The sequence below is a fragment of the Tympanuchus pallidicinctus genome, unplaced genomic scaffold (genome assembly GCF_026119805.1).
Source record: "Tympanuchus pallidicinctus isolate F22 unplaced genomic scaffold, pur_lepc_1.0 scaffold8, whole genome shotgun sequence".
Lineage (NCBI taxonomy): Eukaryota > Metazoa > Chordata > Aves > Galliformes > Phasianidae > Tympanuchus > Tympanuchus pallidicinctus.
The window spans coordinates 18,943,704-18,963,697 of NW_026294802.1; the positions used below are offsets into that span (position 1 = coordinate 18,943,704).

Sequence of the window (19,994 nt, forward strand, 5' to 3'; positions counted from 1 at the left end):
TTTAGAATTCAAGGTGGTAGAATAAAAGCACACAGTTTAAAGAATTAAATGTAATGAGAATAAAGCACACCTCCAAGCAGTTTGCAAATGAGTCAGAAGCCTTCAGCTTGATCTCAGATACTTACATATTCTCCATCACATTTTTGTGTGATAATGCCTACTGTGATACATGCCTACTCATCAGAGATCAGAATAGGTCTGAAAAATCAGACCTATTTAAACAAGCGTTGGGATTTAAACAAGTGCTGTTTGGCATCTTTAGTTTTTGTTAGACCAGGTGGCAGCTGTTGAAAGACCATTTTGATTTAACAACTCCTTGTTTTGTTAGCAAAGAAAAACGCTGTCCAACCAAATCCTGCTGAGAGTGAATAAATATTTCTCCTCCATCAGACCAAATATTTTCATTTATCATCATAGTATCTAGGGATAAAAGATCGGAGAAGACTTTGTTCCTAGACGGACTCAGAACTACTTTAATGGTTCTGTGTTTTATGGGAGGTGATTTTTACTCCATACTCAGCAATGCTGAGGTTACATCTGGAGCACTGCAGCAAACTTTGGCCATTACACATCAAAGCACAGGACAGATTTCTAAGGAAAGCAATCAAAATGTGGAAAACATGACCTCTGTGGATGAGCCAACATAAGTGGGCTTGCTCAATTAAAAAACAAACAAACAAACATAATACTGACAAATCTAGCTCATGGAAGACCACAAAAAGATGAGCACATCATGGCATTGGAACTAGTAATAATCAACCAAATGTGAGTCTGAGCAAATTTGTTCAATTGTTTGGAAGAAAATTCCATCGTGAGCTGTTAAGCTGACAGCTACCTCCACTGGCTCAACAACTCCCTGAGAAGCAGCTCACCACTACATAAGCTCCCTTCTTTCTACCCTTCTCTCACCATCTGCTATTAGTCCCTGCCACAGATGAGATATGAGAGTGGGCCAACCCTCTGCACTGACCAAGTGCATTTCTCTTACTCCGCTCGTTTTTTTCAGATAAGACATTACAAAAAAACCCTTTTCTCTTATGAAAACAATTCTTCATTCTAAAGAGTAGTTAACCATGGGAACAAGCCACTTGCAGAGCAACCCTTCACTAAACACTTTAAAAGCTTAGTATACTTGAGCCCTTGTTCCTGTTTGAAAAAGAAGGCAGACAACAAGATTACAAAGTTCAGTGTAGGCCACCAACTCTACATAGTCCACCGTTTATTCTTATTTTTTAAATGAGCAGAGAGATTAGTAAGACGATTGCAAATTCTGCAGTTCAGATGCACATAAAATTTCCAGTGCTGTAAACATAAATGCATTCAGGGCAAAGTCTGAAATGTCATTAAAAATGGCCACCCTTCCAAATGTCGTCTTGAGGTTTTGTAACAAAATGCAAGGCTCAGTGATATCTAGAAACCCTCTGTCAGCAGTAAAACTGCCTTGTTAGTGCAACCAGAAGACCTCTCATGTTAGCCAGTCTTGCTTACAATTGACACAGGCACATTCCACTCCATCTGAAAGAGTCTGTATTGTCTGTAATTCTCAATATATGTTGCCATTACATCAGTGTTACTTATATGTCACGAAGACATACACTAAAAAAAAAAGAACCACTGCTGTCTTTGTTATAGATCTTTGTCCCCATTTAAGTCTTTACCTCCTACCTGTATCTTTAGCTGTAAAGTTATGCTACAGCAAAGATGTAATCGTAGATTGAAATCCAACCTAAGAAGCAAATACCATCTTTGGAATGCTTTCCAGATAGATAGGAAGAAAAGAAATTATTTAATTCTATGTCATTGCTTGTTTCTTTCCAACTTCACAGAGCTCTTAACTGGGAATGGAATACAGTTATTGTTAGCTCTGCTCTTCACAAAGAATTTTGGCTGCGATACCCTTTGGCTTGCTTCATTACTTAGTGTGGATTTCCTGATTAACGTATTTCAAAAAGTTACAAAGCACTAAGAAGTAAATGTTCTGTTTTTACAAAAATCCCTACCTACGCTCATGAGCCAAAGAACACGGAACAGCACTTAGACCCTGACACGCTCAATATATTAACACAACTCTTTAGCTCTAATACCTGGTTCAGTGTGTTTACACATTATTTTAAATGCAGAAAAAGAATGTCAGGTTCTTAAAGGAATCTACAGCATGTACACACAGTCCTGCCAGATGACATTATCATAAGGGACTCTGGATCGTAACAGACTATATGTAGACAGAACCTAGTTATGAAATAAAAGGAAGCTATGCTTTGCAAGCTGTAGACTGTTAGCCAAATTTTTGTGCAGGGAGTATATTCAGTAAATTAAAATAAATGACCTGATGGCAGTTACATATAATGCGATTATGGGGAGAGAAAGCAAGTGAGCACAGACGTTCATTTATACAACTTCTAAGACTGTACTAAGTAAGAGTACAAATCAATTAATTTTCTTGCAGAAAATATATCCATCCAAGTAGAAATCAGAGGTTGCTCCAAAAGGCAATACTTTCAGCATACTCATCTCTAACATTGAAGTGTAATTTCACAGTACATAGTCTCTGCCAGTAACATAAATGTGAACAATCCTGAGCCTCTTGCAAGTAACACAGTATATGCCAATACAGCAGTTTGGGGGTCAGTGCTGTAAATTGCATCATTGGAATAAGAGACGTAAAAGTGAACTCTAAAAAGGTTTGTTTTTTTGGACCAGGTTGACTAAGTAGGCTGATTAATAACAATGGCACAAAAACTTGTGTTGAACCCATTTGATGGGTGAAAGTGAACAACTAATGGCAGATGGGGTTTCTTAGGAGGCCAGTTTTATTACCAAGACCAGCATATTTTTAAGCTAGGTCCCAAATGAGCTGGCAAGGTCTGTTTTCCTTCTTTTGCTAAGGACTGCAGCAAAGGAATGAAGAACTAGCATCTCTTACAGATGTAAAATCTTAAATCTATTTTAGTAGCACTGCAAAGAACTCATGTGCCTACTGATTTCACCCAAAACTGTGAAAAGAGTTATAACTCATATTCTAAATTTTATTATTTTTCCAGGTTGGTATCACAGCCATCTACACTGTGAACTAAGTTTAGGTGAAAAAAGAATCAGTTTTGGGATACACAGTACCAGATAATAAGATATTGGTAGGTGACCTTGTGGGAAAGCATTAATGGAACATACAGTTGGGCAATCAGAACAGTCAGCTAGGAACAAAAAACATCCGGGCACTTAGTGAAGGATCAAGGATCTCAAGTCAAGGATGAGGAAGACTTATTTTTCAGAAGCATGGGCATTGCTTCAAACACCACTTATCCAAAACAGTTGTTCTAGACTCGATTGCTTACCACAGAGAAAATAAAATAGTCTTTCATCAACTTATTGTAACCTTTATGGGCCTAGAGAAGAATACATCCTGCCACTTAGAGGAGGCTTGGCTTCTGGATGTACTTTGAGAAGCATCTTCCCTAATCCCATTCCCACTTCCAGTCACCCATCAACTCCACTCAGCTTCCAGTTGCACATAATTAGGAATACAAAATCCAGTGTTACTGGTTAGTGAAGTACGTCAAAACATTCTTTTTTTGTCTGTGAGGGAGAAAACAGACATTATATTGTGAAAGAATAGCTTAAATCACATACAGCCTTCTCTATAAATTGATATTCAACTCTATAAGAACTGTGGATAAAATGTACATACTTGCAGCAATCACACAAAATTACTAGCAGATGGAGAGTGTGGTTGAAAGAAAGCACATTTCCTGACATATGATCAAGAGTCCCATCCTAACCTGCTAACCTTCGTTAGCTTCCCCACTTCTCAAGACAGCACCCAGGGAAAGATACTGCTCTGAACCACTGGCATCTCCACACCCTCTATTCTAAAAAAATCAGCAAGCCTTAAGAGACAGTTAATAAGTAACTGCTGAGGCATTCTGTGACTGCAAGTTTATCCACATCCACACTAAGAGGCTGTTCTCTCACCATCAGAAACATGAGTCCTTCGCTTCATTTTGTATCTGAGAGCAAAAGGAAGAGAAGGCAGGAAAACCATTAACCAGCTCCTCGGTGAGGTGACCATTGCCACACCAGCTTGCTGCTTTTCCTAACACCACTGCAGAAAAAACAACATACATAATCTCAGATAGAATCACCAAGGCTGGAAAAGACCTCCAAGATCATCCAAGTCCAACCATCCATGTACCACCAATACCTCTCCACTAAACCACATCCCTTAGCACAACATGTAAGTGGACAGCGATGCTTAGATGTCAACTAAATTATAAGATAGACCTTAGAAAACAGGTAATTCTTGTTCTATCATGGATCTTAATCACAGAGATTACAGTCGTTCTCTAAGAGAAAAATGAAAGAACATCAGGGAAAAGCAAATACATCATTTAAGGAAAATACTGTATAAGTTGTCCGATGCTTCTGGACAAACAGTAATATACAAATCAAACATATTAAGGCTCAATTTATAAAAGGTTAACAAAGGAGTAATAGCTTTACTAAATAGCTATTTAATTCTCACCTATTATCAACCCAACAAATTGCTTCTACTCGTCTATAGTACCTTATATTGATTAGCTCAAAACCCTCCCTAACGCGTGCTACACATTTCTCTAACATGAATTACAACATTTATGAATCATTTATTAACCTTTCATAAAATTCTATATAAACCTTAACATGAAGTACGACCAACTTCATGCATTTCATTCCCATGCCCCAGGACACATAAAATACAAGACCTTTCAAGTTTTTACTTAAGACTCTGTTTTAGCCAGGAGCATCACAAGCCACAGATTCACCAGTGTCTACGGTGGCTCAGCCAACTCACTGTGGACACGAGCAGTGGTGGAGGAAGATCACAGGGAACAGTTCAGATTCTTCCAAAACAAATGCCCTGTTTTGTTTTTTTTTCTATTGGAACTAACGTTTGATTTCAAGACAACAAAATCAGAAAGCAGAAGACAGTCTGATGTAATTCAATACATTGTTTTTCATTCTTTTTAGAAAAACAACAACAGCACTTCATGATATAAATAAATAAACCAGAAAACACGAAGGTAATTCCAAAACTCATCACTAAGATCTTAAAAAGGCAACAGCCGACTGCTTAGTGGTTGCAGCTTGAAGTTGTCTTACCTGCAAATTTTCCACATACTCAGAAGTCCCATTTAGTGTCTCAGACTTAGGGAACAAGACATATTACATTTAGGTCTCCCAATTTTTTTTTTTTTAATTTTATTTTTCTTTTTCTCCATTCAGCATTTTTAACTTCAGACCCCCACGTTAGTTTTTTTGTTTTTCTTTTTTCCTACCAAATTGTCTGTTGTTGGTTTTTAAAAGTTCAGATCAGGCTTGTACTTCTCCTTCACTCTCAGAGCCACCACCTTCATACCTAAAATCTTCCATCAGGTCTTCATGTTCTTGCTCCTTCCCTTCCTCCTTCTCCTCCTCTTCATCCTCATCATCATCTCCAAAAGTCTGTTCCTGCATTGTAGTAAAAGAGAAAGACCTGGCAGCAGCTTGTGCAGCCAGACCGGATGTGAAGTTAAAATCTGTTGATATGTGAAGCTGAGCCAGCCTCTGCTTAATTTTTGAATGCAGTGCATCCACAGAGGGAGGCTGTGAAACTCTATCCGTATCACTTGGCTTGAGATCTTCAACATCCCCTTCATACTGATAGCACACTGTCTCTTCAGCCTCTGTAGAAACACCTTCTTCAGTAGGACTGTCTTTGTTTCTCTCCATCTCAGGACCTTCATACAAATATTCTGTCCTGCTTTTATCAGCAGCATTCACTTCTGAATTAGAGTCGCTTTCTTCAGATTTATCACAACTTTGGCTGCAGTCCTGCTTTTCTGTATTTGAATTCATGTGTGATTCCAAACTATTTAGGAGCTTCAATGACTCTACAGGAGACAAGGGTTTCACTGCAGCTTAAAAAGGGGAAAAAATGAATTGATAACTGAAAGCAAGCTGCTATGTACAAATAATAATTGTGTCTGAAAAGATGCAAGATTGGAAGTGTCAAAATGGATTAAAAACCAAACCAAACCAAAAAACAACAACGACAACCAACAACAACAATGAAAAAAAAATCAAAGAAAACCTAAAACAAATTGGTGTTTTCTAGCCACAGAGGTGAAATGAAATGTGATAACTGCTCCTTAGAACTAAGTTCTAAAATGTTTGATACAGAAAGATGGCAGAAAACTGATTTTTAACAATGGAATCGAATGTGGATGATGCATTCCATGATCAAGTAAAAAACAGGTAAAACTTCTGCACTGGATACAGATTTGAACTGTCTTTGTTTTAGACAACGGTTCACCTAATCCAATAAAGACAGCTGGTACAGAAAAAAAGTCCTTACACGCAATGTCTGATCTCACATCACAACATACAAACACAACACGTATTCATACAGCCAGGTAAGATGTCCTCACAAATTAAGTGTGGTTTAATTTAGCCTCTCTTGAAGTTAGTAGCAGCAGCGAGTCCCATTGCCAGCAACGGGATGCTTGCCAGGAAGTCTCTCCTCCCAGTGTTAAGGGTTAGTATAACTTGGTACAATCACTTCTTGAAGAACAGATGTCTCTCTTTTTTAAGATAAACGATACAATGTCCATTTCCAAGTAACAGATTCCCTAAACTGCAGTAGCTCCATTAGAGTAGCAGCACGAACATAAATGAGCGGCAACAGCAGATTCCCAAGTAGCATTTCCCTTTCTAATTCCATTCTGACTTTACCCCTGTAAGCAGAGATGAAAATAACTCTGGGAAATAAGGAAACTTTTCATGGGAAACAAAACGTATGGTATTAGGATTTTTCCATTGCATCCTATTGCAGTCACATTTATTTTAGCTAGTTGGAGGTAGGCGTATCACTACAATTGTCACATGGATAATTACTTTCACTAGCACGCAAAGGCTATAGATTAGAATTTGTATTCTATTGTTTGTTTTAAAAATTCATATACTGAAGGAGCTGGACCAGACTCATTTCAATTACTGAGTAGCTGACCATGTGTTGTGCTCTTTGGGCATATCAATGTGCTGGAAGCTGACCTCTTTTATGTGGAAACCAGCCTCTCCCATCAGTGAACCAAAATCCTTATTAAATGGCTTGCTACATGCCTTGATTAAAGCCTCAGCATCTCTCAGGGTCTTTTTTTTTCACCCCAAAACAATTGCATATTAGTTTCAGAGCTAAAAGGAGACCATATTAATTATTTTTATAAACCATCCTCATATATTCAACTTTTGTACTGTTTAGAAGGAATCTGTGATAAGTCCTGAGCAGATGAAAGAAATGACACTTTCTTCACTTCCCATTATAGACTTTCTAATCCTAAAAAAAAAAAAAAAGTAATATCTCTATGCGAAAAGGAAAGGAACTAGCATGAGCCACAAATGCTTACAATGGAATGGTTACTCAAGATTACAGGAGTTAGCTGACTCCTCCTGCAGCTGTTACAGCTGTTCAGCTAAGCCAGTCCATTGATTTCTACAAAGCTATAACCACAAATGACCTAAAGAGATACTAATGTGGATAGGCATCAGCTGCTAGCTTAGGTAAGGAAATTTCCTACGCAAGCTTTCTTGACAAAGAAGTCTTTCTGTAACAGTCACTATATTCATGAAGACTTGAAGTGAGGGTAGGATTTCTCCCTTCTGCTTCCTCTGGGAAGTTGTGTGGTATCCCATCTAACATCAGAAGGATAATACAGAAATCCTACTCGAGTAGTCTCTGATGCAATTTGATATCTTTGCTTTTTAACTCATCTAGAAGAGAAGAGCAGCCAATACCAACAGCTGGGAGGTTGTCTTTACCATAGTTATAGCTAAGTGGACATAACAAAAAAAAGTTGTGATGCTCAGGTATTTTTGTGGGTTTGATATCAATAGAAACCGTCTCATAAATACGTATGGTCTGTTACTGTGTGTTTCCACTACATTATTGAGAGATGCAATCGATGGCTGGTTTTTTTCTGGCAAAAACTGCAGAGGTAGAATCCTTGGATTCTGAATATGCTGCCAAACTTGAGGGTTGTTTTTCTTAAGCTAGAGTATGACAATTTTCAGAGGGCTCCTCCTAACCCATCCTGAAGAGGAAGGAATGAAAATGGGAATACGAAAGGAAAGAAGAAAATACAAATCACTCCCTCGTTATATAAAACACTCACTCATTATATTAAAGATAATAAATCAAACAGCTCAAGCAGCAGAAGCAGTCAAGCTGTATCCAGACTCAGAGAAACTGAGATTGTCTTGCTGAGGCAAAGTAAATTTTCATACTCTTGCTTTCAGGTTTAAGTGGCTACAGCTACAAGCAGTCCCCAGAATTAGTAAAGGTAAGTTTGAAAGAACTCCTCCCTCTTAGGCTTTTTTGTTTTTTTTTTTTGCAAAATACATTCTGTGTGCTTCCTCTCTCACAGAAACAAAAGCCTGTCTTAGTTTGTTATGAATCTTTAATTATTTCTTCACTTTAATCTCTCAATTTTTGTTTGTCTGTGATAAATTCTGACAGTTTCTTTAAATTCCAAAAAATATTTATGAACCCCGATTAAAATTCATATTTATGAGAAAGCAATGAAAGAGAGTCAGTGTATTTTGCAAGGATTATAGCCTGACAGTCCTCTTTATGCCATGCTTCATAGTTTGTGTACTTAATACTTTGGCTCAATATTCTTGTTTGGAGCCAAATGATTGCTATAAAAATTTAAAGAGATGGAATAAAAAAAATGAAGTCACACAGTATTGTCAAAGACACTGCCATCTTTGAGCACTATTTAAATTCTATGGCAGTCAGAAACTTGATGGTAAATGGACATTTACTCTTTCTGAGAAAGGGAGTAATTTTCAAAAGCAATGCTTACCATGGTCACTGAATAGGAGTTGTTTCCATTTCTGCCTTTCTGCTTCTGAAGCTTTAAATCCCAGTACAGATTTCAATTCTTGTAACACCCTTTTAGATTCCTCTCTCTCTCGTTTTTGTCTCTCTCTCTCTTCCTGGGAAAAGCAGTCAAAAGCTTCCCTATTATATTCATTGTCCATATCAGAATAATCAACATAGGCTTCCAATTCCTGAATAAAGAAAAGAAATATTTTACATTTTTCACTTTCAGTGTAGACCCTATTCTAGAAGCTAATGCATGATCAAGTGATCTCAATGCAAGTCAACCACAGTGGAAGGATGGAGCCTAGTTTGAGCAGAGCCAGTGCATCTGACATTCTTAATTCCACTCAATGCAAAGTTAACATCACTGCAGCCACCTAAGACTTACTTTCATCTACAAGTATTCCCCAAGAATGGGGAATACCTTCCCATGAAACACAGCAGAAGGAAAATATATCATTTTTTTTCCTTTCTTTTACAAGTCCCCTTATGAAATAGCTCCCGATACCAACCTGGCTTGCTTTGACAAGACAAGAAGGTCACTGCACAAGCAACTGAAAAAGTAACCAAGCCCAATTTTTAATTTGATTGATCCTACTTTTTTTACCTGTTCTTCAGGGATGGGATCTCTGTCTTCTATGTACACAGTAGGCTGTATTAAAGGTACTGAAGTATGCTGTAGGTTATCACAGGAAGCTTCAAGCTTGCCTTCAGGGGAAAGGAAAAAAAGGGATGAAGAAAAAAAAAAAAGAATTCTGAGTGTTCAGTGATATTTTTGACTCAGTCATGTGTTATGACACAGGCTAGAAGAAGTTGCTATCTGGTGCATCAAATGCTTTCTTGCATAAACAGTATAGTTACCACTTTTAGACAGGAACAATTCATTTAGTGAGGATTTGTCCCAAGTCCAATGCTCTTCAATATTTCCATTGGATGAAAAAAAAAAAAAAGTATTTAAGCTCATTAGATCTCCTGACATTGTGATAATCTGCAAGGACACTGAAAAGTAGAATTAAAAAAAAAACCAAAAAACTAACGGAAAATCAGAGATGCCCCAGGAAGAATTGGACTTCAGATACAGCAGTTCAGTGACAGCAGCTGTGACATTCTGCGCTTTTGAATAGCCAACTGCATAAATATATGTTGATTGACTGGGCAGCACCACTGAGAAAAGGATCTGAGGAGACCAGTCAATTATACCCTGCTGTAAGAAAGAAGCCAGACTACATATAAACAGCAGCACAGATTGTTAGACACAGGAAATTACTTTTCTGCTCTGCTTGGCACTGATCAGGCTGTGGATGGAACATAGTGCTCAGGCTGGGATTCCTCCATTCAAAGATACTGCAGACCAGCTAAAGGGTGTCCAGAGGAAAAACAATGGAAATGGTCAGAGGGCTAAATAAAGTACAGCCGTAATAGAAAATCCAAAGGATATGTGGTTACGTGGAGAAGACAGAAATGTTATTAGCCTCCTTAAAAAATGTAAGAGAAGGCTATAAGGAGGAAATGGATTTCCATTGTGGGTGGTCAAAAGCACTTTTTTTTTTTTTTTTTTTTAATTGCAGCAAAAGCTATTTATACTGAATATCAGAAATAGCATTCTACTGGTAAATGAAATGTAAGTGCTGGAACAGATGCCTGGAAATAGCGTAAAATATCTCTATGCAGATGTTCTAAGAGCAGGTAAACAACATTTACATATCGCAAAAATACAAATTTGCCACTGAGAAGAGAAATGGGCAAGACAAACTTAACAAACCCCATTCACCTTTATTTTCAATTTTTAATCTATCTGAATACACAGACATAGTATTCTTAAGATAGGCAGTTCACACTGACAATGACTCTAATGATGCTCAGTTACCTGCTTTTGCAAACAAGGAAAAACATGTGATTCCCTGTTCGCTTGGGTTGAGTTAAAGATTTGATGTTCCAGATGTATTTAAATGCAAAATGATAATTTAAAAGAAAGGTAAAGCATGAAGTGAAACCTGGCACAAGTGCAAAACTGATGTTCACTGCACAATTGCATCTTGGAATAAAAACATTTTAAAAAAATATGCTGCTGAAGGTATGAAAACAAATTTGGAAGTGTAATAAGGAATTTATCAATGAAAAGCTTGGTTTCCTGAATTAGAAGAACAAAACAGCTGCACTGATATGTACAGGCTGCTCTATTTGCCATCTGTTTGGGGTGATAACGTTGCTAAGGAGACGCTTCAAGAGCACAAATTCAATGTTTTCACTAACGCTGCTGTGGCTTTAGCTCCTCTCTGGTGGATCAAAGGACTGCAAGGCCAGGAGCTTGCAGCAGGGTACTGTGGTCCTACGGGAGTATTTGAATGTTCATTTGGTTGACCTAAAGGTTTTTGATTTAACAAACTGAGCTTTTTAATATATTTGCAATAAATCTGCTTTGACATGCAAAACTTGAAGCAGTAAGTATGCAATTAAGATCTGGATGCTTAAAGAGAAAACAAAGACGTGCAAAACATGGACCCTGTCCTGCACAATCTCCAGGTCACCAAATTGAAGAAAAATGGATTTGATGGATGGACCACTCACTGGGTAAGGAACTGGATGGTTGCACCCAGAGAATTGTGGTCAATGGCTCAATGTCCAAGTGACATTTCCTGAAACAAGAGACTGGTAATGAGTGGTATTCCTCACGGATCGGCGCTATGTAACATCTTTGTAGGCAACATGGACAGCGGGATTGAGTGCACCTTCAGCAAGTTTGCAGATGACACCAAGCTGAGTGGTGCAGCTGACATGCTAGAGGGAAGGGATGTCATCCAGAGGGACCTGGACAGGTTCAATGTCCATGTCAACCTTGTGAAGTTCAACAGGGACCAGTGCAAGGCCTGCACCTGAGTCGGGGCAATCCCAAGCACAGATACGGCAGGTTAGGCAGAGAATGGCTTGAGAGAAGCCCGAGGAAAAGGATTTGGGGGTGTTAGTTGATGAAAGACTCAACATGAGCTGACAACGTGTGCTCACAGCCCAGAAAGCCAACCATTTCCTGGGTTGCATCAAGAGAAGCATGACCAGCGGGTTGAGGGAGGTGATTCTGCCCCTCTACTGTACTTGTGTGACCCCATCTGGAGTATTATGTCCAATTCCCCTAACATGAGAAGGGCACTGAGCAGTTGAAGAGTGGGTCCAGAGGAAGACTACAAAGATCATCAGAATGCTGGAGCACCTCCCCCACAGGGACAGGCAGAGAGAGTTGGGGCTCTTCAGCCTGGAGAAGGCCCTGGGGGGTCTTATAGTAGCCTTCCAGTACCTGAAGGGAGCCTACAGAAAAGCTGAGGAGAAACTTCTTATGAGGGCGCATAGAGACAGGATGAGGGGAAATGGTTTTAAATGGGAAGAGGGTAGATTTGGACTACACATCAAGAAGAAATTCTTTGCTACGAGGGTGGTGAGACACTGGAACAGATTGCCCACAAAGACTGTGAATGCCCCCCCTCCCTGGAACCATTCAAGGTCAGGCTGGATGGGGCTTTGAGCAACCTGGTCTAGAGGGAGGTGTTCCTGCCTATAGCAGGGGGGTTGGAACTAGGTGATCATAAGGGTCCTTTCCAACCCAAACCATCCTATGATTCTATGAAAACCGCTTTGAAAAATACGTGCTATGCCGCTGCCTAGGGTGCCACAACTAGGACAGAGCACAGTTCAAAGCAGTTCTTTAGTGGCTGGATGCTCCCAGTGAATAATTCAGCAAAAGCATTCCAGTAAGTATCAAACTCAAGAAAAAGTAAATTTAAACACTGGATATGCTTTGCATTTACAGATGGAGTAAAAAGGAGTGACTTTGTAATACTAAGCACAATTGAAAGTTATTGCTGAAAATATTTAATATATACAGCTTTTAAGTTATGAAATATTTCCTCTCAAAACTTGGTCTAAACCATTAACAACAACTCCCTCTTCATCACTGTTCATAATTGATGATATATCTCCACAGCTTTTCTTTGGTTAGTTGAACTAAACATCTACTGCACCAAAAGCACTATTCAACCACTTTGACACAAAGTTGTATTGTTAGGCTTTTAACTACAGCTTTTTTCAAAAAATTCATTTGATTTTACATAATGGTGAATAAAGACAAAATAAAGATGTGCTCAGCTGTTATATTATTTCAGCAGGAAGGTATCTTCTTTCAGAGAGTTTTAAGGAAGTACTGAAAAAAAGCCCCACATGTAATTCACATAATTAATTCACATAATCATGACTGACAGATGAGCTGTTAAGATGAGTACAAAGAGATTACAAGTTAGCAGAGGGGTTGGACTCGATCTCCTGAGGTCCCTTGAAACCTCTACAATTCTGTGATTCTGTAATGAGATGATTTCATGCTCAGCTTGAAAAGTTCAACTCACAGAAGCTGAACTGCTCAGAAATACATTAGGACATTCAAATGTAGTCAGATAAAAATAACATAATTTAATCATAATTTAAAAGTAGTTTCTGGGGAGTGATTCAGTAAACTTGTTACAAAATAGAGATTCAAACCACACACATTCCCATCAGGCAAGTCACTGGACAAAACTGAAAGTGAAGGCTCTTTAATGATTTTGCCTCATAATATGTATTAATAACAGCAAGTTTGTTATGCCATGTCTGGACCTGCGTGGAGCCTGTAGACACAGGATTCACCAGTGCTCCCAGTTCTAATGCGAACACGAACAATGTCAGCCTGGGCATCTCTTGGACCACAGCAGTACTCATCCACCTACTGGATACCCCACCCATACATAATTAAGAGCCTAGCTCACTACAAACTGGGATTTCTGTAGGTAACTTGCTGATACATATCCCAGATAATAATTTTCCTAATATAGTCTCCATTACTACCAGCATTACTCAGATGCTGGGCTGTGCCTTCCTAGGCTGGTAAAAAAGTTCCTGGAAACACGATCAGAAATTTTATGTTCAACTCCATGTCAAGAGAGTTTCAGCTCACTTCAATCACTTAAGCTAAATGTAAATCACAAAGATAACAGCATGGACAGTAGAGCTCACTAAGGCAAAACTTTGGCATGTGCTGTTCACATCACTTTTAAACACAAAGGAGATCAGCTCACTATACCTGAGAGAGCAGGTAAGCAGGTGTTATAAACTCAATACATCAATTTAAAATGTTTCAGGAAATGTCATTATCAAGAAATTTTCATGACAAGGTAATTGTCATTTCAATTACCTATCTAATATTTATGCAATAGATAAAAGAAAAACCTCAGAGATATTTCATCAAAATCCCACCACTTCACATGCTGCTCACCAATTACAGGGAAAAATCCACTACTGGGCTACACTTGGAAATGCAAATGTACCACATAAATCCACATACCTAATAGACTAAGTTAGCATTTTATTTTTCATATTTTTTTTGTCCTGAAACAAAAGCTTTAAGGCCATCTCAATGACGAAGTCTGACAAATAGATAGCTTTTCAAAGAGTAAGGTTGTTAAATCTCTTTAAGCTGAAATTCAGAAAATAAAGGCTGAATGCAGTTTTTGATCCATTCCAACTCTAAAGCACATCCCTTTAGTTGCTAAATTAACCTCTCATATTTACCTTTTTTATTTGGGTTTCTTCCACCCATTTTCTCCACCTGAGAAATGGCTTCTTCCCAGCAGCTGTTGCTTGCCTGCATATGAGGCTGAATAAACTTTAGTTTTTGTTCCAGAACCTGGTGCGCTTCTGTTGTTAATTCAGGTGTCTCCTTAGTGCTAACAAGTTTTTCAAGTTCATCCTCAAGAATTATTACCCTAATAAAACGAACAGAAATAAACACAAATAAATATTTGTCTTCACAGTTTCTTCAGCTATTTAATATCCTGTTATTCTCTTTAGCTTGTAAAGATCTAGTTTGGCCATCTCCTCAATAATGCCACACATTTTGAAAAGTAAGATCCATTTATCCACATTGAGATACACCGTTCACTCATAGCAATTCTTACATGTAAGATTAAAGGAATAGATAGTTTCTGTTACTTCACCAGCCAGTGATGACATTTTATAAATATTTACTATAGTTACTATGAGCTGAACTTTCTTATAAAGCATTTGGGATGTTAAAAAGTCAAGGGATAGTAAGTACATTTTCAGATTTTTTTTTTGAAGGGTTAGACAAAAGCAAAGATAGAAATTAAAGTACTGCTTAGCTTTGAATTTTCACTAGATATCAGAAGAATAATCAGGAAATAACACTGGATTCCCCATTGAACCAGGAGTCTTTGACCTCATTCTACATAAAGATGTACTTAGATGACAGCTGAGAGTTCAGACACAGCAATGGGAAGAGTGTGAGAATGTAAATAGGGAAACAGAATCTCTGAAGCATTCTTCAGATAATTATACCGTCAAAAAACATCTTTACTACTTTACTTTAAAGTAGAGCTGTTACCTTGGAAACAGACACCTTAGTAAAATCAATTAGGAACAGGACAGGCATGATGTACTTAAAGTGACTGTATCTGCCTTTTTAGTTTCTAATTTGGGATAAAGTAAACTGACAACCCAAAGAACTCCAGTCTGAAGCCTTCTTCCCACAGGCATAGTCTCTTAATTCATGTGTAAACTTACTCATTCAGCAGTGCCTTGAGATGAAGCTGCAGACTGCGTACTGCTGTTTGAAGGCTGTTCAACTCTCTTGACTTCTGTTTTGTTCTGGTCGGTCGTTCAAAACCTGACTGATGCTGAGTTTCAAAGTACCGATAAAACTCGTAGCTTCTCTTGAGCTCCTCTAAGCAGGCAGCATGTGTATGAGGTAGGCCTTGAGTCACATCACACAAGATATGATGAGGCAACCGTTCAGGGGAGATCAAGGGCTTGGGGGATGCATTGGCTGGGGAGAGGAGCAGTACCAGTCTCCTGAAGAACTCCGAACTCTGCCCTACCCATAGCTGAAAGAGAACCTGCAAAACAGAGTGAGGTTAGCTCCGTGTACCTGGAACACAGCCAGCCTCCAAAATAAAGGTGCAGATACAGAGTGCAGAAACATTCCTCAGCCTACCACAGAAACACTGAAATAATAAGAAAATCCACGGAGTATTTTTGAAGGATATCTCTGACCATGTGGGTTCAGATCTAGTGAACCTCAGATGACCATTAATGCTCCAATGAAGTGCATTATATGCAATTATGTTCAAAAGTCTGTCAGAGACCTCAATTTTCATATTCTCATCAGGCAGTCTCATTATTTGCTATGATCTTCAAATAGCCTACAGCTCAAAAAGAGCTGCCAAAATTCTAGAGGCAGCAAAGACAATTTTTCCTTTATAACATTAGGCTATAATTTCTACATCCACTTAAAAGTTACTGCATTGGCCTGCAACCAATCTTGAAACAGAAGCCTAATTGCACTCTACTTCAACAAAGAAACATTGTACTTCAGGAGAAAGCTGACTTAACTCCTTTCTTCAGCCAAAGTGAGAAATTCGATGAATGCCACTAAAGAGCTGTAAGACACGAGTCACAACATTTTATATGGCACAGAAGAGGTTAGGCAAACTGGGAAGAAGCAAACCCACAACTTAACTTCTTAGGAACTTCCACTTCAAATGAAATGAGCAGTTGTCTTTGTTTAGAGAAGACCATCAGCTGTATGCACCACAACAACCGAAAGGGATTCTCATGCCGAGCCTGCATGCACGTGTGTCTTTCTAAGAGCGATTACCTTGAGTGCAGGCAAGCTGAAGCCATCCGTGAGATTGTGTGCCTCCTCCTCAGATACCTGCTCTTCACTCAGTCCCAGTCCCAGGTCCTTAAAAGGGACTACACAGATGTAGCTGGTCACGTTGTCGCTCTCAGAGTTCAGAGGGTAGGTTTAGCCAGAGTTAAGGAGGCTAACAAAGTACTTTTGCATTAAACACATAAGGCAAAAAAACACCTAACAAAATGGCATCCAATCTGTTTAGTTGAATCTAAATCCTGTTTAATTGAACTTTCCGTCTTTCTTCACAGTACAGTTTTACAAGCTCATAGAAGGATGAGAGATAGAACACCAAATAAACTTCCATGTCTAAATGCAACCACCTAGAAAGAAACAAATACAATCAGATTGATGCAAAATCTCAGCATTCCTTTCAAGCGAGGAAATTATCCTCAATCAGTAAATTCCCAATAAATAGCTCATGTCAGCCTCAACAGAGATCAGAGAAAAGACTGATGTTTTGATTTACAAACTGAATGTTTTCACCTCTCTGGTCAAGTAAAGGCCATTAGAAGTACTTCTCTCTTATCCAGCTAATACGTTTTCTGGGGAAGCCACAAGTTCTACTCACTCTCACTCCCAAATTTTCCACCCTCTACATTCTCTTAGGATTGTATTTGCAATAATGCTCAAGAAAGTGTTCTTTGTTTGAGTGGGAGCACACTGCACAAAGGGAAATTTCTGTGGCTCAGGAAACATCAATACTAAGTGCTCAGGCTCTGAACAAATATATTTCTCACTAATTTCTCCTCAAAGACAGGAAGAAAGATGCCTGTGAAGTGCTCTCCAGAAGCATGAATGCAGATGAAAATCTGCAATGCAAATGACTCAGTAACACAGCATCTGCTGCTTCACATAAACACAGTGTCAGTGGGGTCAGCTAGTCTAAATTAACCTGAAAGTGTGTCCAGCAGATGGAGCACAGGGACATTAACTCCACCAGAGACTGAAAAAAACAGGTCAAAATCTTCAGGACCTGTTATCTTAGAGACTAACCACAGTCTGTGTTAATCTTTTTCTGCAACAGCAAGAAAAACAGTTTGAACATGTGGATTTTTAAATCTATTAAAAAATTACAGGGAATCTCTTAAGCAGATGGTTTGACCAAATGAGCCACTTACACACAGTGCGTCTCAGCTAGGGATTCCCATTAAACTCCCACTGTCTCCTGCCATGCCCTCTTCCAATAATTTTTGTTAAAAATGTACTGACATTTCCTCAGTGCTCTTTGATCTAAAGCATGTCTTTTTTTTTTTTTCACATTGTGAAATTAACTAAAGAGATGCAAGTAGAGTAAATAAGCGTACCTTATTTAAACACTCCTGCTTTTGCAAAAATACTTTTCTCATATTTAACTTACATTCCTTATTAGCTTAGAGCAAGAGAAGGCAAAGATACTAAATAATAAACTGTCAAATCCAGAATAAAATATATGTACAGTGAATATCTAGTCTCCGCTTGGAGGATGATGATACTTATAAAAAAGCAAAAGGACTAATGCACCCACATATGTAACAATTTAATAGTAGTACTTTGCTCTTCAGAAGTTCTTTCCCATCTAAAGATCTAACAAGGCCTCATAGAATTCCTAATAAATCCAAGATGCTCTGTTGTCTCATAAAATTCTGGAACCTGCTGGATGAACAAAGCATGTGACGACTGTGACAGCTGGTCAACAACAAAAATCTTTACTTAGATATTCCAGAAGCAAACTTCTGATGTAGGCTTTTAGAGCCCAAAGAGAGTACATCTACTTATTTATTTACCTTCAGCTTAAGGTTTTCTTGTATTAGCTGTCTTTCCTAAGCAAAAAAGTGTTTTTTTTTTTTAACATTTCGTGATTAACTAAATTTCTTTTTCAAAGGAGAAGGAACAAAATTTAACTAGATGTAATAAGAGCAAATTTTCCTGAACTCAACGCATCTTAAATACATAGAATGTATTTTATCATCCACTTCATCATAATGAAAGAACATTAAATTTAAAAATATAATAATCAGAATATCCCAAGTGGAAAGGGACCTACAAGGATCATCAAATCCAACTCCTGGCTCCGGACAGAACCACACCAAAATTAAACCTATGACTGAGAGCACTGTCCAAATGTTCCTTGAATTCTGGCAGCTTGGTGCCCTGGGGAGCCTGTGCCAGTGCCTGATCACCTCTAAATTACTACACAACTCAGTGTAGTGCAGTGCAGAGGTTTCCTACACTAGTAGTGACAAATCTGCATCATATCCTGCAAACCCAACCCAACTTTTAGCTTAAGCTAAAATAAGGATATTGTATTCCACTACACCCTCATTTTTCAGGCTTAAGGAGAAATACTCTTTTCTCCTCTATGGCTTTTTCTTCTACAACTGTGAACAATGCACTCTTGTTGGCATGAACAAATCAGAGTAAGGATGACATGAGAAAATGCTGAGTAGTTTCTGCAAGTAAATAACTGTCACTTCACATGAAACGTAGAGAATCCCTCTTGTGAAATATTACTGGTCCACTGAGTTTAACAAAAACACTTAATTTAAGCTACAGCATCATAGTATGTTTTTCTATTTTACATGGGAACAAATTGTAATTAGGAAGATATTAATTTATTCAATTCACTCTTAGAAAGTGGCATACCAACCACAAGCAAACACTGGCAAGCTTCTTGTCTTACTGAAGTGAGTAATGATAACGTGTCAGGTTTAAGTGATCTGTATTGCATATCTGTATTTAAACTGTAAAGCTGTGAATGAAGCTTTTTAATTCTCTGTAACAACTTCATTAGTCAGATCTCCCACTTACTCATTTGAGATACACATTACCATTACCTTCACTAAGCCTTGATTCTTATATTAAGTAGGAAGATTCAAATGCTATTGTCTTGGAGACTAAGATGCATTTCACACGTTGAATTTCTACTGGAAGATATTTCAAGCAAAAATGCAAAAAAAAAAAAATCAAAAAGCAAAACAGCCAAAAAAACCAAATAATCAAGCCAAACAAAAACCAAAACACCTGTTCTACTACATTCCACTACATTCTGCATATGGAATGCTTCTATATAATGCTTCTCTATTTGGTCACCAAGGATTTACAGACATACAGTTCCAACCTATTTTTGACCATTCATTTCAGCTGGCATTACTACTAAGGTATCTGCATGATAACATGGTATATTTGAACCTCCATTTTAAAAATCTTTCAAAGACAGACACAAATGTTTTTCATATCAGAAACGTACCTGTTTTTTGTTTTTGTTTTTACTCCAATACAGTCTGAAATTCTCTACATTGCCACTTCCTACAGAGTACAACAAAAATCTTGAATTGCTGAGAAGATACAGGATGATGATTCAGATTTGATTTTGTGAAGCAAGTGTCACAG

The 19,994-nt window shown here is 38.2% G+C and overlaps 1 protein-coding gene across 6 annotated transcripts in view; it reads right to left on the minus strand.

Annotated features, from left to right (window-relative positions):
• Window positions 1-1,183: 1,183 nt before the first annotated feature.
• Window positions 1,184-19,994, minus strand: part of VEZT (vezatin, adherens junctions transmembrane protein) — a 49,863-nt gene continuing 31,052 nt past the window's right edge. For 4 of the 6 annotated variants that reach the window (XM_052667365.1, XM_052667364.1, XM_052667369.1 and 1 more), the window contains 6 exons: window positions 16,587-16,734; window positions 15,494-15,825; window positions 14,483-14,676; window positions 9,504-9,604; window positions 8,877-9,084; window positions 1,184-5,933 (listed from right to left, as the gene is read on the minus strand). In XM_052667365.1, the coding sequence (XP_052523325.1) occupies window positions 5,347-5,933; window positions 8,877-9,084; window positions 9,504-9,604; window positions 14,483-14,676; window positions 15,494-15,825; window positions 16,587-16,734 (1,570 nt within the window). In that variant the 3' untranslated portion in view covers window positions 1,184-5,346. The other 2 variants (XM_052667368.1, XM_052667367.1) reach the window with 1 other exon arrangement.